The sequence below is a fragment of the Telopea speciosissima genome, chromosome 6, assembly GCF_018873765.1.
Source record: "Telopea speciosissima isolate NSW1024214 ecotype Mountain lineage chromosome 6, Tspe_v1, whole genome shotgun sequence".
NCBI classification, from domain to species: domain Eukaryota; kingdom Viridiplantae; phylum Streptophyta; class Magnoliopsida; order Proteales; family Proteaceae; genus Telopea; species Telopea speciosissima.
The window spans coordinates 63,806,341-63,829,594 of NC_057921.1; the positions used below are offsets into that span (position 1 = coordinate 63,806,341).

Sequence of the window (23,254 nt, forward strand, 5' to 3'; positions counted from 1 at the left end):
AGCCCCTCTATTTATAATAGAGGAAAAATTACAAAGAGATTAAACTAGACGATGTAGGACTAAAACTCACATAGCCGACAAATTTAATAAGAGAAGAAAAATAAAACTACCCCCAAAAAGACCAGAATACCGTGGGGGTATTCTGGAGTATATATTCCAACAATTACAAATGAAAAACACCGGAAAAGGTGGGTTGTCTGAGCAAAAATGATTCCAGGTCCCTTTCATCAATTGCTCCATAGAAGATATATATAATTGGCTTCAAGAACAAAGCCCAGGTTTGGTCTGTTGTTGACCGAAAATGTGAAGATTTCAAATGGAAAACACCAGAAAAGATGGGTTGTCTGAGCAAAAATAATTCCAGGCCCCTTTCTTCAATTGTTCCAAAGACTGATATATTTAGTTGGCTTCAGGAGCGAATTTGTGCAGATTTCAACTGGCAAACACCAGAAAAGGTGGTTGTCTGAGCAAAAATGATTCCATTTACTTTTCCTCAATTGTTTTCCATGGAAAATCTCTGGATTTTGGAAAAACCAAAATTGGAAAATCGATGCCTACAATTCATGATTGAATGTCAGTACAACTTATAATTGAAGGAAATATTAACATTTGAATACTAAGACTATAAGGAAGCAACATTGTGGGTGGATTTGATTTGAATCAACACTCCCAACACAAATTTCAATAGAATTGCAAAAATATGCAGCTTTTTTATTGTTTTCTAACTTTTTCAGGTCCTTGTAAGGACCAAAAATACCTTCGAAAAGTTAGCTTCATTAGCAGGAAAATTAACTTAGAAAACAGAAAATTACACAATAACAATTGTTGCCTCAGCAAGGACAAGTTTGGAATTGGATATCATCGATTGGTAGCTTGTCAGTTGGAAAAGGGCAAGAGCTACTGCCATTATCTGGCAACAAAGAACAAGGTGGAGGGTTCACAACACTGGTTATTCCAGCGATATCAGTGCAGTTCCACTGCACTTTCTTTGGTTTTGGGGAGAGCTCAATAGAGACATTGGAGATGCAAATTCCAGTAAAAGTATCATTCTCAATACCAGCTAAATTTGCACTCATGGTGACATTCTGGGCAACCATGTCACTGTAACTAATATCTTTAATAACAGGAAGTGCATTAGGATCATAGCCTTCATCTGGGTGAGAACCATAAGCTCCTGTCATCCAGAAGACATACTTCATGGTATCCATTTTAAACCTTCTTGCAAATATGTCTTTCACATATCCACCTCTCCCAGGAGCTGTTTTGATCCTCACTGCAGCCTCTGAGTTAATGGCAATAACGTCCTCGACCCTGACGTCCTCGATACCGCCGGACATCTCGCTACCAAGAGCGATGACGGCACTGTCCGGAGAAATGCAGGTGAACCTTCTGATGATGACATGCTTTGTGGGCATCCCAAAAGCTATCCCATATTGATCCCAACCACTCTTCACTGCAATGCAGTCATCCCCTGAAACTACATAACTGTCTTCAATTCTAACATTTGTACATGAATCTGCATGAAACAGGAGAACCAGGAAAAGATCAATTCAGTGTCAACCCAGTTACTAAAATGAATCAAGAATTGAATTACCCCATAGTTCAGACAAACCTGGGTTGATCCCATCAGTGTTAGGTGAATCAATTGGTGCGAGGATGGTAATGCGTAACACTAACACATTACTGCAATTAATCACACAGTTTTGATCACAAGTCAGAGATCTTCTTAATGGGGAAGATGAAGAATGAGATACAGTTAAAGAAATAAAAGGATCGAACCTGCTATAAACAGGATGAACATTCCAATTTGGAGAGTTGAATAGAGTCAGATTGGAAATCTGGACTTGGTTAGAGTACATGATTTCAATCAGGTAAGGTCGAGTATAATTTGTCTCATTCTTGTGAAATTTATCCCACCAATAGGCACCTTGGCCATCGATCGTGCCGTTATTACCTGAATTCCAAAAACCCATCACAGTCAATCAATGAGAAAAAAAACCCAGAAACAGAGAATCAATTTATTATGGTTTGGTTGTGATGAACAGAGATAAATACCTGTAATGACAACATCAGTTAAGTTTGTGCCATAAATGAGAGCTGCATATCTTGGACCAGCTGCATCTCTTCCTCTCCCATAGGAAGGCAAAGGAGGGATAAGTGGGTACTCTTCTTCATCCTAACAAGTTCATATCAAGCTAAACTAATCAAGACCAGAACCAGAGAACAGAAGGTGAAGAACCAAATAAGATTAAACAGAGACCTGGGAAGCGAGGATAATGGCATCTTTATGGAGAAACAGAGTGAAATTGCTGGTAAGGTTGAAACTCCCAGTGAGCCATTTTCCAGGAGGAACGATCAATTGGGAACCATCGTCGGATTTAAATTGGCTGAGATGTTCGATAGCCTTGCGGAAGACGATGGTGTTGGATGTCTTTCCATCTCCCACACCTCCAAAATCCGTCAGCGATGCGCTGTGTTTTCTGCAATTTATTGCTTCATAGCTGAAACCGGAATCCCTTTCCAAACCATTGCTTGTGGGGACACAATTGGCTCCTCTGAAGCCTACCAATCCAAGCAATACTATCACTGCAACTGTCTCAATTATCTGTGAATTTTTAGTTTCGGAGGCACAAAAGGAAGAAAACCAATCAGAAATTAAACAAATAAAAGGAACTGGTGGAGGTGAAAGTTAAAAAAAAAAAGGTTATCTGAAAATGGCATCAAAAGTTTTGGGATCTGGGATTAATTCAGAAACAAACATGCAAAGCCCATGAACAGAGTGAAGGGAAGAAAAGTAAAAAACTGAAAAAGAAAAATAATTGTAGAATAATATAATAGTCGATCGGTCCTTGGTGAATTTTCGAAATCCATTTGGGAGAAGAGATTGGATGTTCGAGGCAGAAAGGCAGAAACCAACCAGACATTACCCAGAAGGGGTGGAAGAACAAAACATATAAACATAACAGAAATCTGTAATAACAAGAAACAAACACAGAGAAAATGAAAAAAAATAAGGAACAGGAGGAGGGTGATAACAATAGAAGAAGAAGAACAGTTACTTGTGTTATTGGGGGATTTCTGGACGAAGCCATTGTCAAATCTCTGCAAAAGAAAATTAGAGGGTTGCAGAGTTGACTTGACTAGATGTTATTTATAGAGAAATCAGAGGTTACAAGGAAACCCATTAAAATCTCTCGAGAGCATTAAAGATTAAAATCCCAAGTAGATTATACTTATTGAAAATCTCTTCAGTTATATATGAAAATTTTGTCTTTCTGTGAAAAGTTTGTGATACTCAAATCTTCTTCTTCATATTTTCTATATATATGTACCATCCACATATCAACAACCAAAAACAGAATTAACGGCCACAATAAACGCCGTTAGAGTCTTAGAGACACGTGGCTTCATGTCCTCCTCTTATCACACCATTACATTAATCCTTTTCTTATTAGTTGATTTTAATAGTATTAGTGGATGGATAATTTTGTTAAACAAATATATTAAGTTTTCTATTTATATTCTTTTTTCTTTTTTTTTTTCCTTTTATTTGTCCGGATTTTGTTTGGTAGGGTTTTATATGAGAAATTGAAGATGTCTTTCCTGATCTGGAAGGATAGATTATGAAAGATCTTCCCTTAATCAATTTTAGGAAAAAATATAAAAATTAAATTATTTATGGTATGGTTAGATTGATGGGTTTACCAGATTGTTTTTTACCATATGGCATTGCAATCCTAGAATAATTGGCCTTTATCTAAGGTTTAAATCTTACAAAAAAAAAATAAAAAATCTAAGAGTGTAAATTTGTCCGATTATTGGTAATCGGATTGGTTTCAAATCGATTCTAAGGTTAAGGGGTCAGAGGATGGAGAGACTTCCAATGTAGACTTTTCATTGTCATGCGGAGTTACAAAAAAAGTTGAGTTGTAACCGCTAGCCACTATTGGAGAGTAGAGCATTATCAATAGCCTTTTGATGAACATAATTAATATGCATTTGAAGAGTTTTAAAATCTATAACCACTGAAATATAAGGATAATATGTAATTGCATGAAACGAAAAGAAAACGATTGTTGTTTATAAGAATTGGTGGGCATTGAACTGTGTAACCGTTGGGCAAGTAAATGGCATTAATAGGCATTGAATTGATGGACAGTTACTCGAAATAGTCGGTTAAGTTGGCTGAGAAATGAAACATTCGAGGCATTGAATTGAGTGGACAGTTACTTGAAATAGTCGGTTAAGTTGACTGAGAAATGAAACATTCTCTGCCCCTTTAATAACAGGAAGTGCATTACGATCATAGCCTTCATCTGGGTGGAATTTCTTCTTTCTCTTTGTTGACGAAAAATGGTCGAATATGTCTGATTGTGAGGTGGGCATCTAAACTTCAACAAAGGACTCACTAGTAGCAACGGAATCAAATACGGTCCTTTTTTAAAACTTTTTACGGGGGGGATAGGGAGGGCGAATGTATCAGCCAGTAGACTCAAACTCGAGACCTCCTGGTGAGCATAGGCATGAAGCGCACCACAGCTCACCAATTACACTAGGTAACTGTTGGTAATCAAATACGGTACATACATAGAGTTAGATGGTCAAAATGTAATTCAAAGTTACTATCTTTGAGAGTAAAATTGTATATAAATAAGGAATAATCATATTAGAGCTGATTTGAGAGTACCTTTTATATATGAAAAGTGATAAGAAAGTCGTTTAAGGTGATATGATCAGTTTTTAACCGAGACCTACAGTACAAATGAGTGATTTAATTCAGATTGAAAAAACTGAAGAGTCAGGGGGCCAACCTAGCTAAAATGGTCTTGAAAAAATGATAAGAAAAGACATGTATAGAGACATGATATAGATTTAAAAAATGATCAATACCCATTCCAATACCGCACACTAAATCTCTAAGCCATAGCATGGCAGCACACGAATAAACTGAGAGGAAAGGTAGATTAAAAAAAATAGATGGAGGTGGACAACTTGGGCTTTGCTTTCAAAAATGGTGGTGACCGTATCAAATATTCTTCGTTAGGTGCGGACTTTGAAGTAACAAGCCAGCCTTTGGTTTCCAAGATTCCATGTAAATGTTTGGTGAAGAGAAGAATTCTTTCTATTCTCCTACGATTTTGCTTTATCGTTAAATATTTTCTATGTTTTTTTTCGAGAAACTGCTACGTTTTCTTTTGACTTTCGCCTTACGTTTCTAACGGTCATGATTCATTGACGACCCAGATACATCGCATTGAAGGAAAGATCGTGTTTGGCGCGTTGGTTAAAGTGTTCACTTGTTGAATGCTTGGTCATTTGACCCTCCCCAGACTCTACTAAACGCGGGAGCCTTGTGTGTGATCGTGTACAAAACTTTTTGACTTTTATCAAAATAAATTTTCATTACAAAGCATATTATTAAGGATCAAATTTTCTTTCATCCATGATCAATCTGTCAATCGGGATCGCACAACAATTGGAGGGGAATCTCAACCATTCGTAAATAGAGGGTGACTTTTTCTTCACCTTGTCTTACTAATAATTTCAAAATTCTAAAATCTAAATCACCACATATCCTTACACAATTTATATTATAGATATGGAGGGTTCATGCACAACGGCATGAGGGGGATGGGTTAAAGATAGATAGGGTTTTTTTTGTCATTTTGACCTTGTGAGACGGGGCCAGGACCGTGCACGGAACCTTATGCCAATACATTTTATTACAAGTTTTAAATGGGTTCTCATGGTTTCGATTCCAGACTGGTTTTGCAGTTCTAGACCCGTTGGGAGACCCATCCCAGAATCGATCTGTCTTGTACTCCTGTTTATTAATCTATTTTAAAATTTAGATTCAGAATCGGATCAACTAATGGATGGGTTTATTCCGATAATATTCCTAATTCTACTCCTAACTTGTCACCGTTAACTATATCATTGATTCATTGTCCATTGGAATTTTTATGAGAAAATTTTGGAATGTGTATATGTGTATGACCTAATAGTTTCGCAATCTCAGCTAGTAGAGACATGATTCAAGGAATTGATATCGGATCAGCCAAGAGCAAATATCAATTCTTGGTCAATCTCGTATAAGTGAATTGCAATAGATATAAAAGGGAAAAAGTCATAAAGATCTCTACTTGGTCGTGTTTCCTACGGGCATCATGAGATGGTGGCTCTGTCTCCTAGGTAGATATCTAGACGTGCTCACCCATTGACCCAACCGCTTGTATAGAGACCATGCGACTAAGTAGAGAACTTTTCCGTGAATTTTAAATGAAATGAAGAGCAAATCAGTACAATACGGACCTATTCGCCTATACCGATTCCTAAAACCCTGAGTAGAGGAAGAACCAAAAAGAAAGCCTTGATTTTTCTTTATGGATGTCTGTTGTATGGCAAAAGGTTGAAGGATTAGAATGGGATTCTCCTCCAAATTTTCCATTAACCCTTCTATCCCAAATTCACAGATAATGGTATATCACTTAAGCCATTACAATCACATTACATTACATTACATTACAAAGGTCTTTACGCCATTACACTTACATTACATTGCAAAGGTATCAACTCTCAATTTTCAATTCTGATTCATAATAAGTAGCTTCTACTATAAGAGCAAGTTTTAAACTCCATATTGTCGACGGGAAGCGTATCAGTCGGAAAATCACAGGAGTTGATCCCTTCCGCCGACTGATCTCCCTTTGTCAGCGGAGCACAAGGCTGTGGAACCACACCGCTCGTAACTCCATCCACATCGGTGCAAACCCACTGCACCTTCTTGGGCTTTGGAGACTTGTTGATAGTAACGTTCGAGATGCAGATCCCCGTGAATGGATCGCCGGAGATTCCCTCTAGCCGTGCGGCCATGGTGACGTTATCGGCCACAATGTCACGGTAGTTGATGCCTTGTATCACTGGAAGTGCTTTTGGGTCGTAGTGGGGGTCTGGGTGGGACCCATAGTTTCCGGTCATCCAAAGGGCCCACTTCATCGTTTTCATCGTCATACCCTTTACGTATATGTCCTTCACGTATCCTCCCCTTCCAACTGCGGTCTTGATCCTTACTCCAGATTCCGAATTGATGGCTACGATGTCCTCTGCACGGACGTCTTGGATTCCACCTGACATCTCGCTACCCAACGCTATGACGGCACTGTATGGAGAGATGCAGGTGAGTCGTCTGATGATGAGTCCCTTGGTTGGCATTCCGTAGGCGATCCCGTATTCATCCCAACCGCTCTTTACGGCTACACAGTCATCTCCTGATATTATGTAGCAGTCTTCTATCCTCACATTCGAGCAAGAATCTGCACCGTCCATCCATCATGATGGTCAAAATCAAATCTTAATTAGATAAATGAGAAAATTTAGAATGCCAAAGAAACCTGGATTGATTCCATCCGTGTTTGGTGAGGTGATGGGGGCGGTGATCGTAATTCCTTTCACTACAACGTTGCTGCACTAGAACATAACTCAACCCTAAGTATATGAACCGTAAATTAAAATCTGAGATTGAAGAGAAATAACCCAACAATTAATAGAGGACCTGCTGTAAACGGGATGGACGTTCCAGGCTGGAGAATTGACGAGCGTTAGATTGGATATCTGAACCTGATCCGAGTGCATGATCTCGATTAGGTAGGGCCTAGTGTACGTCAGCTTCTTCTGGTGGAATTTTTGCCACCATATCTGACCCTGACCGTCTATTGTACCGTTGTCACCTGAGAAATCCAACGGCACAGAATCAATCAATCAACCATTAACACAAACACGCGTGCGTAGAAAGTAGGATTCAGATCCTCTACTGTCCACTGCCCGGCAGGATCGTACTGCCTAGACATGATAAGGTACGCAATGACCGTCTTACTCCTACTTGGGTAAGGCGTTCGAACAAAAATAAGACAGTTATTACATGTTTCACCGTGTCTAAGCAACACGATCCTGCCGGGCAACTCGGCATAGAGGATCCAAATAGCAGAAGGTAAGCTTATCTCACCAGTAATTACGACGTCAGTGAGGTTTGTTCCGAAGATGAGGCTGATATATCGTCCACCTGCAGCATCTCTTCCTCTACCGTACGATGGCAAAGGATCGATCACAGACCATTCGCTCACGTCCTGACCCAGTTCAGGATTACAATTTAAGATTTAAAAAATTGACAGAACCATTGGATTCGAATCATCTGTATCAGGGACCAATATATATAATGCACAAAAAGACAGGTGTTGACTAATCAGGATTCATTTAATCGGACGGTCAATTTTGAGAGAAGTCCTCAAATCAAGACCATAGAATGTTTGTACTCGTATCGTTAGTTCGTTACTGTGACTCTTTATATAAAGAGTACTTGAACAGAACACCCCCCACCTACTCCGTAGTCTCCGCTAATTGGGTCTCGTGAAGGAGACGCCATGGGTCCCACATCATCACGAGATTCCTTAAATCTTCTCTCTCTCCCCCTGAGGAGCCCATCCTTCTCTTTCGAGAAAAACCAAATAAAAAAAGAAGAATCCCATAAAAGCTTTAACTGCAAAAGCTATGGCGTTAGATGTACGACTCAATAACCTTCTTCCATTTGTTATGCTTACATTAATGTTTAGCAGAAGCGTTCAGGCGTTACGCGTTTTCATATAAAATGCCGTAACGTGCGGAGGAATTTCAACTTGAAGTTGAAGAATTTCAAGAAAAAAAAAGAAGAAAAAAGTAAAAAAGTTGGGATTTTGGGAACTCTGATAAGTCAGATCAATCTGAAGTGAAGTGTTAGTGAAGAAGGAATGGATAGAACCTGAGATGCGAGGAGGACAGCGTCTTTGTGGAGATAGAGAGTGAAGTGACTGGTGAGATTGAAACTTCCCGTCAACCATTTGCCTTCGGGAACGAACAGCTGAGAGCCACCATCAGAAGAGTACTGGCTGAGACTATTGATAGCCGATTGAAAGGCGTTGGTGTTCGACGTTATTCCGTCGCCGACTCCTCCGAAATCCGTCAATGACGCACTGTGTGCTCTGCAACTTATGGCACTGTAATCGAAGGAATCCAAAACCCTTCTTTTCCTACATTCTGCTCCCCTCGAGCTCATTAATCCCAGCATTACAAGCGCTAAGAGTATCTTCATTACCTGTTAAAGATCAATAAGAATTGAGAAAGAAAAATGGGGAAAAAACCCAACAAAATCTAGAAATCCACACATAGAAACCAGAGCAGATGTAGAAAATCCCTTTAGGTTCATATTTTGATTCAAGAGGAAAATCAGAGGGGAGGAAAATAAAAAGATAAGATGACATGGACGTACTTGAGTTCTTCTGAGACTCGTACAGATCTCCATTTGACGGAAAGAAGCTGGGCTCTCTGCTCCCATTCTGAGTAGAAAAAGGTGTATTTATAGACAGGTTTGGAACTTGGAAGGAAAAAGGATACACAAACATCAATTTTATGACGAGTTTACCCTTGCGTGGGTTTTCCCTTCATCTTCACCCATGGCTAACGTGCTAAAATGATTTTAAGTGCCTTTCCCCAGTTTGTCTGGCACAATCTATGCGAATCATAGGACAAGAAAAGGGCAAGGGTCGTCTGATAATTATTAGGAGGGAGAACGAATGCTAACCGGTGTTGGAACGTGGCATGTACTTACGTTCAGATACAGTCACGCACGAATTAACTAGCACAATTACACATCGCGCGCTGCGGCACTAATTAACCTTCCTTTCTAAGGAAGCTTTTTAAAACAAAATCAGTCAAATCGTTTGGAATTGACAAGAATCAATTGGAAAATGGGGTACAATAGGCCGAGATTTATCTTAATGAAATGGAGAGTTTTCTCTAATCAAGTTTTCATGGAGGTTTCGTTTTGTTATGTGGGAAACAAGAGAAGGGAAGTGAAATCCAATGGTTACTAAAATGTAATTTTTGGTAGTTATTATCTCACATGATAGTATAAATATATAATTAATTTCAAAATATACCAGATTTGATTATTAAATATCACGTTACTTTACAATCAAATTCCTTTAGGCTCCGTTTGGTTGCAAGGGGAATTAAATGAAAAGGAAGTGAAATTTTTATACTTAAAAAAGAAATTTTTGTAATCATTACCCTATGTGACACCATGTGACAATATATCTAACACCAAATCATTTCATATTTAGTTATTAAATGTCACTTTACTTTAAATCCATTTCCCTTTGGCTTAAAATATAACATAAATATTATATGTAAATTGTACCTTTACTAGATATGGTAAAAAATTTAAGTAGTTTATACAATCACATGGGGTAATGATTACAAAAGTTTCTTTTTAAGGTTTGAAAATTTTTCCTTCCCTTCTCTTTAATTCCCCTTGCAACCAAACAGAGCCTTAATTTTAAAGTAAAATAAATTTTGCATTGAAGCGTTTAAGTAAGCTAAACAGTCAAGATTATAAAATTTCCCTTTTGCATGGCTGTGGTGGAAGGGTTTTCCACACAGGCAAATGACCATGCTCATTTGGCCACACTGATAGATGATATGACTATTTCAACCATTGGATAAATATGTCATTATCTTGATTAATTAGTTATAGGGGGAAGATTTCATACATAGCTGTGTAAGTCGTGCATGTGAGAGAGTGGGAGTTTCGAAGCATTAAATATGGTTGGGGGGTTAATGACTTTTCCTACTTTTTGTGAGAGGGGACACGACCGTACATGCTTGCATGACTGTGTATGAAATCTTTGGCCATAACTATATATCAAATTTCTTATCCTAATTCATTCAAATGTTTTTCAATGTATTGGCCCATATGATCACTATTGCATACTCTGAAGTTCATAAAATTTTTGAGGTTTTGTTTTACCACTCGATAGATATCAGTTGAGCTAAAATTGGTATTTATGAGTAAAGTCCATAAAATCTGGACCCACTATGAATTGTTATGTGCCATAGATGAAGCCTTCTACGTGGACCATGGAGGAACCAAGAGCTCATAATTTTTGAACAAATAAAAATTCACAAAATTTCTATTTGTTGGATTATAGTTGTTTCTCTTGTTGAAAATGTCTTATATTTGGGGTACTTTATCTCTTAAAAGATTAGTATGTATAAATTTTAAAAGTGGCTTAATCACTAACCATTTTGAGTAGAGCAACCATGTTACTTCATAAGGATTTCTTTTGTTTTCAAGTGAAAATCACACGCTATGTTTAGAAGACAAGAAAAGAAAAGAAAAGAAAATTTTCAAAAAATATTGAATTTGAGGAGTGAGATAAACTCATAAATCAATCATTGAATGATCATGATTTATTGATTTTTGTCTTTTCATTTTTATTTTTATTTTTTTTCTTTTCTTGGCTTCCAAACATAGCCTATTAAAGCAAAGGGCAGATGTTCTCTGTGCCACAGCGTAGGCTGTGCCCAGACACATGGGCTGGTCATTCAAGGGGGCGGGGTGGTCATTTTGCCTATCCCCATGTGTTTGAGCGCAGCCTACACCCCGGCCTAGAGAACATTTGGCCTAAAGCAAAATTCATCAAAAAAAATGACATTTGATTACAATTATTTTTAAAAAGAAAAAGGAACGCTAACCGGTGCTGTGTGTGGGTGTGTATCTACGCCCAGACACAACACCAGTTAACGTTCTTTCTCCTTTTTTAAAATTATTTAAAAACAATTGAATCCTATGGGAGCCGAGGGGAGAATTAAGGGACAAAAAGAAAATAAAAGAAGAAAGGGAAAAGTTTTTATGCATAATCTTGCATATGCATGGTCAGCATTCAATACCATCAGATAGACATAAATGCCCGTCTGAAATGATTATAACACCCCCGCCCTCCCCCTTCCCACTCTCAAGGATCGATTCCCTCCTTCCCAAAAAGAGAAAGTGAGTTTGCTTCACGTAACCGTCTTAACCACATGTGGGTGTGGTGGGGTAAACATTCCTCATCAAATCTCTATAAAAGGACGGGGAAAGGGAAAGGGAAACAAAAACTACACTCACAAGCATGGTTCTAGTGCATGGTATCAGATTGAGTATCGATCACCTCAAAACCAATGTTATATCGATACGGTATCGGCATAGATTGGTCATATCAGACAAGTTTAACTTTGGTTTTCTTTTAAAAATGATTTTTTTGACTCTTTTACCCCTTGTCCAGATCATTTCATTGATAGGTGTTGACCACTTATCGGTATCGAATTATTGATCACCTTCAAAACTATACAGTATCAGCTATATCGGACGATTCAATGCCCATACCTCAAACCTTGCTCAGAAGAGGATTAGATAGGTGTTGATAATCAGTTTTTTTTTTTTTTTTTGGTAAGGAGGTGCTGATAATCAGTTAATCCTTAGCAAGGTCAGGACCAAGGCATGTGATTCAGATGGATATGTCGCTGATCATAGCTTGCTTTAAAATCACGTTTTAAAAGGAAATGAACTCTAGTTATATTAAAAATACGGATTTTTTATCTTGTATCGGACCGATACCAGCAATATGTTTCGGGAATCGGCAGGCGTGATCGATATCGGTGGGGATACTGTATAATAAAACCGTAGTTAAAAGGGAAGTGGTGGGAACAGAGAATACACAACGCACTCAGAAGGAAAGGATGGGACGACTGAGTGATTGAGTCACATTTCTTTTTGGTTAAATTTCTGGTGGAATGTAGTGTGGTGGGGGGCCGAGGTTCCCATTCTTCTTTGGCGATATTCAGTGATGATGCATATCATGTTTGCCAACCCGTGACACGTTCATTCTCTCTCTCTCACATTTCACCGCACCCGTGGGTAATCCATTCACGGACATGGCAGTTTTGAAACAAGTTCACGGGACCATGATAACAAGCAGCAACAAAACCAACTTATCTCTCGTCTTATTCCTGACCCCTCTTTACCTTATATTATTAGCTTAAAGTGATTTCAAACTTTATTGTATATATCGCAGCCCAGATTGTGCCTGGCACAATGATCATCCTGTTCTTAAGTGACAGTTCATGTGCCTGAACGTAGTCTACGCTGCACCACAAAGAACATTCTGTTCACTACTCTCTGCAGATTGATAGTGACCTTCCAAACACTATTTTAATACAGATGGGCATAGTGTGGAACTGTGGGTCCTTCCACAAGACAAAACATACGAGAGCCCATACCCTTCAATAGTATAAAATGTCGATCTCCACCGTCCCACTCAATCCACAACTAATCCTTAGGCCTTCCTTACCCTTCTTTCTTGAGAAGTGGAAGAGATAATTCTGAGTTAAAGTTGGAGCAAAACAGAGCACAGGCCGTCGTTGTTGTAGAATGTAGATAGTGGGACTGGATGGGGGGCGCTTATTACTTTGTGGTTTGGATCTAAAATAAGCTTCTTTTTATGATTAGTGTATTCCCACATGAGTGCCGCCCACATCCACAAATCTCTGCTACAAACTCTACAGACCTAGCTAGTATCTACCGACCAAATATTGGTTTGCCTAGTGGAGCAATTTATCATCTAATATTTATATGTAACTATCTATGTGTTTGAGAGAAGTCCCCAATGGTGGAACCCAGGTCACCCATCTCTCTGTTACCGTTATGGGTTTCTAGTTTCTACGAATCTTTACCTTCATCTGCAACAACTAATGGAATACCTTGTTGGCTTTGTGTGGTGGTCTTAACTTAAATTAATCCTTTAACCCTTTGGCCTACAAGTCAAGTAGAGGCAATGCCTGCGAAAAAAGTGTGCTAGACCGGAGGTCGGTTCAGTGGTCCACCTTCTCCAATAACTTATGCCGATATGCTTGTCACCATGCGTGGTTGCGTTTTGTTTGACTTTGCCCTTTTTTTTTGGGTAGAAATATTTGAGTTTGACTACTTTGCCTTCTTCCACTATCAATGGTAATATCTGAACCGAATTGGTGCCCCACCATTCCATGAAGTGATGAACATGATGTGTGAAGGGAAACCTTGAAATGGCCAAAGGGGGCTGCGCCTTTGCAAGTCAGAATTGTAATGAAAAGGTGAAATGGCCAATGGACTGCGCCTTTGCAAGTCATCAAGACTAACTAATACTTTGGATATTGGGTCTGGTCCAACTCATTTTCTTCTTGTTCAAACCAAGCAATCTGGTTGTTTGGTTTGGTAAAGAAACTAACATGCTCCGTTAATTGCATGAAGCCTTCTTATGGTGTGATACAGTGCACTGATAGTGTGTGTACAGGATCCGCATTTTTTTCTCTTTCCTCTTCCTTGCCCAATACTCTATAGTCTAGACTCTATCCTCTTTGCCAGTTAGCCAATGCAAGAAATGCTCCATTTTTAATCTTTACGGGAAAACGGAGAGATGGTCATCTTCCTTTCTTTAATGTGGATCATTTTTTATAACTTTGCCCCCTTTGCCATTTGAAATTGTGTAGGTTGTGCTGGACGACGGCATTGACGATTGAATGTAGTCAATTTGATCGAACCAACTGATTTTTTTTTGGGAAATTTACACATACCATCCCTGAGGTTTGATGAAAGGATATTTTCATTCTCAGTTTTGAAAAATTCTGTACACCCCCCCTAAGGTTTGTAATCGGTAACAAATAAATCCATTCCGTCAGTTCATGATTAACACCGTTAAAAATAAGACTTGAACGGACAAAATTGCCCTTCAAAGAAAAACCCAAAAAAAACCAAAAAAACAAAAAAAAAAAAACAAAACCTGCAATTCATCTTCCCCAAAATCGATTGGGGAAGATGAGTTGCAGCCTGAAACTCTCTTGTAATTTACTCACTGACTCAGAGCAAGGGAATGATGGTGATGTCTCCGGTGGACATCGGAAGACCTACCTTTGTCTCATTCTCCCCAACTTATAACTGCCTCGTTCCCCTCTCCATCTTTCTCTGCTTCTTCTGATTCTATGGTTTTCAGAGATGCGACATAAGGGTGAAGGCATCGATGTCTCCATGACTACCGCGTTTTTTTATGGATCGATGTTCGTAATCCGGTTGAAGATCTGAACTTTCTCTTTTGGTTATCGACAGTTAAGCTGTTGGAGTGACGAATTAGGTATTCTTCGATGGGTTTCACTTTGTTCTGTTCTGTGTTTCTTCCCTTTTTTCGATTGCTTGAATTTTACTTAGGTTTGTGTACTTCTTTTTCGGGGTTCTTTTGGTTTTCGATTTATTAGTCTGTCGCATTGCAAGAATAGATTGTTCTTCTTTATGGTTAAGAGTCTCTTGTTGCCTTTTGTATTTTTTTCGTAGGTTTTTGATTGGATGTTGGTAATTCCTGGTTTGGTTAGGAGGGCAACGACTGAGATACTGTTGCAGAGACTGTTTTCTTTTGTTCTTCATTTATGGCGATTGTAAGGAATAACTTTAGGGTTTCGAAGTTGGTTGGGGAGTTTTCTCCGGGGAGTAGAGACAGTGTATCGACTGATGAGGATGAGCTTCACAAGCGAAGCTCTACGTCAGAGTCTGATAATGATGAAGATGACGATGATGACGATGATGACGATGATGACGATGTGGACTCTGGGGCTGGTTGGCGACATCACCATCATTCCCTTGCTCTGAGTCAGTGAGTAAATTACAAGAGAGTTGCAGGTTTTTTTTTTTGGGCCCTTCCTAGAAGGGCAATTCCGTCGGTTCAAGTTTTATTTTTAACAATGTTAGTCATGAACTGACGGAATGAGTTTATTTGTTATCGTTTGCAAACCTCAGGATACGTAGAATTTTTCAAAACGGGGGGTGAAAATATCCTTTCGTCAAACCTCAGGGGTGGTATGTGTAAATTTCCCTTTCTTTTTTTTTTTTCTTCTGTCTTTGGGCTTAAAAATCGTTCAATTGGAGAGGTATCTTATGATGGATTTCACCCGCCACCATATTTTTGGCATTTTGGGAAGGTGAACTCTCTCCTATTTGTTCTTTAATTGGGTTTTTAATGAACAAATGAGATTCTTTTGTGATTCTTACAAAGTATTCATGACTTACTATACGGCAAATCTTTTTGTTTGTACCTCTTGTGGGTTAGATATTTGATAAATTCTGGCAAAGACACTGTGAGTGGAGAGCTTTGGCCCATTGCAGCTCCCATCGATGCCTTTTTGTGCTTGTAAGTCATAATCATATTCCTCTATAGTTTATTCTGTGTCTTTCATTGATAATTGAATCGATGGTCTTAATATACCTAATCAATTAATGCAATATTGCAGTAGTCAATCAAGTTAGGTTTTTGGTTATGGCCGATCTGTGACTATGTGGGTTACCCAGCTCTTGTACTGTCCAAATTCCATATGGGTGCATGTGAAGGCCGCATTTATCCTAGGACATATTTTGGTATCACCAGTCTTCACATTTATGGGAAATATAAAGGGAATACATTTGCCTCTTCAATCTTGGGAAATAGATTGAAGAGGAACAGCAAAATTATTCAAATGAATTTTTTTCTAGCTAAGGTAATAGCCTAAAAGGATTGTGGATGATGAATATGCGCAAGACCAAAATGTGGCTTTAATTGCATTCCTCCACACAATTTACTGTTAGATAGTGAGGATTGACTGAATAGTTGAGTTCTTTCTGCAGTTCGGTATCAGTAGCGAGTGGCAGTAATTACTCTTCAATGAGGCAGCCAATATATATCATGTGAAAGCTTGGGATTAGTCATCATGGATTGTACCTATTTCAAGGAGGGCATGAGTGCATTGTCTCACAGTGCAGACAAAGTCTGTCAATTGAGAGAGCTAGGAGGAGGGTGGTACCAGACCAAGAATGCTTGAGTTTGCACCTCATACTGTTAAGAAAAAGTGTGAGCTCTTTGCTTTCCTTGGGGACTCATTTGCTGTTGGTGATGAAGCCTACTCCTGGCTTGCTATTCTAACTGTTTTGACATTAACAAACTGATCCACAACCCAATAGGCCGACAGGTTTGGGAATAAAATCTGAAACTGAATTGATGATGATTTAGTCTGGATCCATAAAAACACAAAAACATCGATCAACCTCACAGTCAAGATGATATGGGGACAACAAATTACATTTAGAAGTTTGAGCCAGTGGATGCATCTCTGCACATTGCTGTGGCTATCAGCTAGTAGGAGTCACCTATAACTTCACCAAACCAAAGTCAAAACAGTTAGAATAGCAAGCCAGGAGTATCTGCCTTACCTCAAGGTCACCTTGTTATTGTTGTTCTTTAGTTCAGTTAGCTGGATCAGCAGTTAATAGGTTATGGAGTCTCAACATTCACTGACTCACACAGTCTTCAACAACCAAGCTAACTAGTTTATCATTCTCCAAAGAAAGTAATCAGGACAGAGTATGATGGTCCAATTTATCCATACACAAAGTTGATACATGGAGAAAGGTTGAATATGAGACCCATCACTAAACCGGAGTATGTATTGACTCTTAACCTGTGGGTGGTTGGGAGCATACAACAGCATTTCATGGATTTAACCTTGGTTCCCACCGGATTTTCAATAATTTAAAAAAAAAGATGGGTTTTAGCAGTTTGAGGAGAGGAAGATGACAACAGTTGAGGAAGCAAAGAAAGCAGATAAATTTGGGATTTAGCTTGTTATCATATAGGGGGGAAATGGTTGGATAGCTGGATGTTTGTAGGATCAATTCTGCTATGATGCCATGAACTTTTGAAAGTGAGTTCTGTACACTTCACACTCACAAAACTTTAGCCACCATTGAGGAAAATATGATGTCTGTGGCATTGCAAAGAATATTCCTACAAAATAGATTTCATTTTTCTGATTTTCTAATTTTTTGTGGTTATCTACTACTAATCAACCTGTCACCATGGGGAGCCCCTTCCATGTCAGAAGCTCTTTACCTTTTTATTTGGATCTTGAATTTTGTATTGAAAGTCCATTCCATGTTTTAAGCAGTCTGACAATAGGCATCTGATCGAAGCCAAATATGTGAAGTATCACCATCATCCTTCAACATATTTAAGAGCAAAACCATGAATTTAGTGAGCAAAACATAAGCATGCATTGAATATAAGTTTAGAAACACCAACTATTGTCTGTCTCATGAGTCTAACCCCTTTCTGTAACTATGTTAAATCAAACAACACAAGGGCACTCAGTGAACCCATATACTGATGGAAACTGAAGCCCTTATATTTCCTTTAGTGGAAACCCATAAATGTTCTTCATAATCTACTAGAGAGAGAAAGAGGGAGAGAACAACATCACTTTTCTCCGAACAAGTAGCCGAGAGATGAGTCTCCACCAGGAACTGATTGAACCTTTGTAGTTGGACGCTCCTGAAATAGGGAAAGGTAAAGAAATCAAAATGAAGTAGAATAAAAACTCATTGACCAAAGATCTCATCTTCAAGAGGATACTCACAGTAATGATGTTTCCCATGTTCTGGCCATGAGCTCTGGGATAGTTGTTGGACCTGTTTGATTTCGAGGATTTTGGGGAAGGAGAAGATATGATGGGTGCTCTATCTGTGCTGTTATCGTCGCCCCATGGTGGTTTGTAAACCACTGGGGAGGCTGGCGGTGCATTTGGTTGCTGATCAGACCCAAATAGGTAACCCAGTGAACTCTGACCACCACCATAACTTTCACCTCTCTTCATGACTCTAAATTCCTTGTATCATCTATTTAACAAGAAGGGGACACCTATATTTATAAGGATTCAGAATTGAGGTAGTCTGGGGAGAGCAAAAGCAACTAGCAATAGTGGACATGTAATAAAATTTATGTATGTATTTAAGTAGTTCTATGGATGTATTTTTTAGCATGCATGATGTGCATAGGCATGATACACTAATGAATTTTAACAATAATTTCATGAACTTGCACTGGAACTTCAATTCCCACATTTGTTAAGAGGTAAGATGTGGATTCACCTGCATGGATTCATGTGTGAATGTGTTGAGAGGCTGGAGTTTGATTAAACATGTATGGTACATATGCGTTACGGACTTTACTAATGCTATCGTCATGCAAACGCTAAAATTAGAGAGAGCAAAAATTGCAAATAATTATCTTTGTTTAGTCAAGTCAGATGGCAAAGAATCATTATCGTAGTGGTTGCGCTTTTATGATTGTTACCATTGACAAGAAGAAGCCCAACTTTAGTATTCCTGTCATTGGATTAAGGGTCACATATTTAAGTGACTGTGTGAACAATAATTTTGCAAACACAAGCTGAAATTTAATGAAACCAATAAGAGGTATTCAGCCAATTCATCATATATGTCTGCATAAGTATGTGATGGTTGGGAATTTGTTGAATTTATGTTTGTGAACACGTATGATACACAAGAATGGCGATCATTTGTGTAATTTCATCAATGTAAAAGGGTCCATGATAATTATCCCTCTTTTGCCCCTGGTAAGCTGGGATGAAATTGCAATGCTATGCTTTTCCAACTTTTATATGCTCTCAATAAAAAAATCAACGAGATTTAGAGTCTATGTATATGTATAACGTATAAGCCGTATATGTTTCCTTCTATTGGATTTATGCATTCTCTTTTCTTCTAATGTTTGATCCATGGAGAAGAAAAAACAGGTTAAGCTATAGAATATTGGGTTTACTTCACTGGATCAAATCAAAAAGTATTCCTGCTTCATACCATTTTATTGAGTATACTGGATCAAGCCTCTCAGTCTCTCAAAAAATTGACCCTGCAGAGTATTGACTTTGCCAAAATAATTACAGGGTGGGAATGGTGGTGTTTTTACTGATTGAAAATTGGATAAGACAAGGCACATAATTGAAACAAAATGCCAAACTATTAGAGTACACTAGGAATCCTACATGCCATTCATCATATAGTAAGGATCAAATATATGTTGATGTTCTAACAAAGCTTGGCTTAGAAAAGTCTTCATTCCTTAAAATGCACCCAAACAGGTATATTTCTTTTAACACAGAAGACCAACCTGTAACTTGGCTGCTTATTCACTTTTGATATGTTTGTCCATGTAGTACTACCTATCATGAGTTACTAACAATAATGAATTGGCTTTCTTTCTCTGTAGATTATGCATATATTTACCCTGTACATTACATGCTTATACATGAAGCAGTCACTATTAGTTGCTGGTTATTATTTCTCTTCTTCGAAGAAGTAGGTCTTTACACACACACACACACTCTATATATGAATGGGATGCATTTGTAAGGTATTATGTATATGCTACAGTATTTAAGGGCACAATTACAATTCTTCTTTTGCAAAGTAGAAGACAGTTGGTCAACTGTCAGTGTCCGGTGGGGCTCTTAAGTGCCATTAATCCTACTAAAAGTTTAACCATAGTTCAGAGAACTGTGGCATCAGATACCATATCACTTGCCAGAAGTAAATACTCCTGGAGCATTTTGTCCAATAAATACTTGGTAGTGCAAGTAGCTAGTGCTTACTATCATGTAGACCCCATGGGGGAAGAAATCTGCATATGTGGCTTCAGATTGTTGATGGTGGTGCAGCATCCCAATTGGCTATTGGTTACTAGTATGTAGACCCACAGGGGAAGAAACCTGCATTGTGGCTCCAGATTATGATTGTGATGCAACATCACAGGTGAAGCCTCTTTGTATTTATAATCTAAACAGACTTGCGAAGTACTTTTTATTGTGTAACCAAGAAATGATTCCACTCATCTGAATGCTTTTCTATTCATCTCTGTCATAATATCTAACACAGAATCCTCAATCAACAACTTGTTTTTAACCACAATACCATGTGGACTGAAGAGATGATTACATCACTTGGAATCAAGGTACTAGGTTGTTTGACTGTAACAAGAAAGAAGAAGCAACATAAGTAAGCTATCATTACTGTTGGATAAATGGAAAACTTGATTGACCTGGTGCTGTTATTGGACCCCTCAATGACTTGTATCTTCATGGTTAAAGCAGAAAAGTATCTGACCTAGGTTTACTCAAGAAGGGTCAGATTCAAGTTGTTTGGTTTATTCAAGAAAGAAAAAGAGAAGTGTGGCAGCATGTAGGCCAAATAAATTTTTGTATCTTTTCCTTTGAAAAGACATAGGTGTCTATTGACTGCAAAGTGTGTCTTAGGTTGCCTGTAGCACTTCAAGCTTTTCCAGAACTTCTTATTCAGAGTTTAATCTGCTATACATTTTGGTGAACTTACTTCAAATAGCTCTGTTCCTATCTTATATAGGATCACACCATTACCTCATCAACATTGTGATACAGAGAAATATTATTGATGGCATTTACAGAGACCTATGATGTAAAATGTTTGGGTGCATCAAGATTGTAAACATAAATTTTTTTTATGTACTTTTGGACTAATATAAGAAGATAACTCAGGTTGCACTAGGCATGAAAATGGGCTCTTCTTTCTTTCTTTGTTCTTGTCTTGTTACCTGTGAAAATGGCAAGGTTGGGCCAAAATATTGTTTCCATTTGATTAGAAGTTTCATTAACCTTGATAGCTGATGGAACTCCCATGATATCTGTGGGGCTTGAAAGATTCTAAATGTCGACTACATTTAGGACATGGGCAAGGCAATGAGACAGAGATTTGGTCTTTAAAAGACCCATACAGTTAATAGATCCTATGAGAGGCATATTCAGAATTTCACACCAGAATGGGCATTATTGACACACACTAGCCATGACTGTTGAATTGTCTTTGATTCTCAATAGTATTTTCTATTTGGCTTTCGTTTTGGGCCTTGTAGGTTTGTAGCATAATCAAACTGAAGTAGAAGAAATTAGTGTTTAATGGATGGAGCCTCTGGCCTTGGTACTAATTATTCAACCTCCAAACTCATAATTTTGAACTTTGGATCTCATAAGCAGATCTAGGGGTGTCAAACGGCAGTTTGGTCTGGTTTCAGTCTTGCTGAACCAGTCTTGGGCTGGACTGGGCCAAAACAAAGCCTACCCAATAAGAGAAGGTTTGGTTTCGGTCTGTTTCTGTCTTGGTCAGGTTCGGTTTTTGTTTATTTTGATATTCTTTTATTGGCTTTTATTGTTTTGCTATTGGGTTCGGCCCGGTTCAGTTTTGATTTGGCGTGTATATATAGAAAGAATTATGAGGGAAAACATTAGTTCCTTCCAGTATTTGGGTTTTTATTGGGTTTGACCCAGTTTTTGGTTTGTATCGGTTTTCAATTTTGGCCGGTTAATATCATAGGCGTGGTGTGGTCTGGTTTTCAACCGGTTTCATAACAGCCCAGTTGGGTTTTGTTTTTGACACCTCTCCTAAGCAGATCCTTCTTGCATTGGACCTCGAGCAATTTGGAATCTTTTTCAGGTAAATATGAGTTGTAGGGTCACAAACGTTAAGCAGAAGAGACTGTAGATAATGATCACAGGGTTTCATCGTTGCCCATTGAAATGATTCCAGTTCTACCACACAAAAAAAAAAAAAAAAAAGAGATTCCAGAGTTAAGGGTTGTTATTGTTGTTTTTCTCTCTCTCACATAAAATGACTTTGTTGTCCTTCTATGTACGAAACGATTTTGTTGCACTTTATTGATGTGTTTCTCGCTTGCACAAAGAACCCTCACCTATATATATATGCAAGTTTTAAACTGGTCCTAGCTAATGGTTCCGATTCCATACAATTTTAAACTGATCTTTCGGTTCTAGAACTGTTAGGAAATTCATCCCAAAACCAACCTGTCTCGTATATTAATCGATTCCAAAATTCAGATCTAAAATTAGATCAATAATTTAATAGATGGGTTAGTCCAATTCTTAGCAGTTCGGTTCCGATTTGATTCACAATTATGGTCTTAAATTGACACCCTTAGTAATAATCATAATTCACATAATCACAAAAATACACAATGTTGGTCATGGGAATTGGAAATGTTACTCCTTACTTTATGGCATTTCGTCCGAATATTGAAGAAGGGTTAGTAGATCATAACATAATGGATATTGAACATGTTTTATTTATTTAATGAGAAAATGAATTGTGTCCGGGAATGTCGCCTACGCCAGTACTTTCATGAGTCTATCTCTCTCTTCCCTATATGAAAAGACATCTCTATCCCCTTATTTTGTGGAGGAGAGAGATAGACACATGGGAGTGCTAGCATAGGCCACACTCCCAGATAGAAAACTGCTTCCTGTATTTAATTTTGTTTTCTATTTGGATCTTTAACTTATAACCTGGCTGAACCTTGATAGAAAGAAGTTAGACAACCCTTTAAAGATTTTTTGAGCCACGGCAATGCCCATGAAAAACAACAATAAGATTACTTCATTGCGATCTAGTAGTCGTGGGTTCTTTTCAAACCTCTCAATGAAGGTCGGAGGGGTCTTTTATTTCTCACAAGAATGA

General features: G+C 38.3%; 3 protein-coding genes and 1 long non-coding RNA gene across 4 annotated transcripts; 1 reads left to right on the plus strand and 3 right to left on the minus strand.

Annotated features, from left to right (window-relative positions):
• Positions 1-825: 825 nt before the first annotated feature.
• LOC122666046 (probable polygalacturonase) lies at positions 826-3,092 on the minus strand. Its single transcript, XM_043862159.1, has 8 exons — positions 3,060-3,092; positions 2,918-2,970; positions 2,760-2,802; positions 2,261-2,605; positions 2,056-2,176; positions 1,780-1,954; positions 1,613-1,683; positions 826-1,516 (listed from the first exon to the last, which is right to left on the minus strand). The coding sequence occupies exons 1-8, from the start codon at positions 3,090-3,092 to the stop codon at positions 831-833; spliced, it is 1,527 nt and encodes a 508-aa protein (XP_043718094.1). The 3' UTR covers positions 826-830.
• A 3,451-nt stretch (positions 3,093-6,543) lies between these two features.
• LOC122665118 (probable polygalacturonase) lies at positions 6,544-9,379 on the minus strand. Its single transcript, XM_043861185.1, has 6 exons — positions 9,299-9,379; positions 8,792-9,124; positions 8,003-8,123; positions 7,553-7,727; positions 7,392-7,462; positions 6,544-7,313 (listed from the first exon to the last, which is right to left on the minus strand). The coding sequence occupies exons 1-6, from the start codon at positions 9,362-9,364 to the stop codon at positions 6,595-6,597; spliced, it is 1,485 nt and encodes a 494-aa protein (XP_043717120.1). The 5' UTR covers positions 9,365-9,379; the 3' UTR covers positions 6,544-6,594.
• Positions 9,380-15,745: 6,366 nt separating this feature from the next.
• Positions 15,746-21,543, plus strand: LOC122665126. Its single transcript, XR_006333436.1, has 2 exons — positions 15,746-15,849; positions 21,390-21,543. It is a non-coding gene; the product is annotated as an uncharacterized LOC122665126 (long non-coding RNA).
• LOC122665124 (protein SPIRAL1-like 5) lies at positions 17,957-18,639 on the minus strand. Its single transcript, XM_043861194.1, has 2 exons — positions 18,313-18,639; positions 17,957-18,227 (listed from the first exon to the last, which is right to left on the minus strand). Exons 1-2 carry the CDS (start codon positions 18,547-18,549, stop codon positions 18,153-18,155), a joined length of 312 nt encoding a protein of 103 aa, XP_043717129.1. The 5' UTR covers positions 18,550-18,639; the 3' UTR covers positions 17,957-18,152.
• Positions 21,544-23,254: the final 1,711 nt, after the last annotated feature.

What these genes read in the sequence shown, in the direction of transcription:
- LOC122666046 (XM_043862159.1), bottom strand. Translation starts at nt 3,092, where the DNA reads ATGGCTTCGTCCAGAAATCCCCCAATAACACAA. An exon ending in AACTGATGTTGTCATTACAG is followed by an intron (nt 1,955 to 2,055) that starts GTATTTATCTCT and finishes TTTGGAATTCAG; the next exon opens with GTAATAACGGCACGATCGAT. An exon ending in GTTCATCCTGTTTATAGCAG is followed by an intron (nt 1,684 to 1,779) that starts GTTCGATCCTTT and finishes GATTAATTGCAG; the next exon opens with TAATGTGTTAGTGTTACGCA.
- LOC122665118 (XM_043861185.1), bottom strand. Translation starts at nt 9,364, where the DNA reads ATGGGAGCAGAGAGCCCAGCTTCTTTCCGTCAAATGGAGATCTGTACG. An exon ending in CACTGACGTCGTAATTACTG is followed by an intron (nt 7,728 to 8,002) that starts GTGAGATAAGCT and finishes TGGATTTCTCAG; the next exon opens with GTGACAACGGTACAATAGAC. An exon ending in GTCCATCCCGTTTACAGCAG is followed by an intron (nt 7,463 to 7,552) that starts GTCCTCTATTAA and finishes GTTCTAGTGCAG; the next exon opens with CAACGTTGTAGTGAAAGGAA.
- LOC122665124 (XM_043861194.1), bottom strand. Translation starts at nt 18,549, where the DNA reads ATGAAGAGAGGTGAAAGTTATGGTGGTGGTCAGAGTTCACTGGGTTAC. An exon ending in ACATGGGAAACATCATTACT is followed by an intron (nt 18,228 to 18,312) that starts GTGAGTATCCTC and finishes TCCCTATTTCAG; the next exon opens with GAGCGTCCAACTACAAAGGT.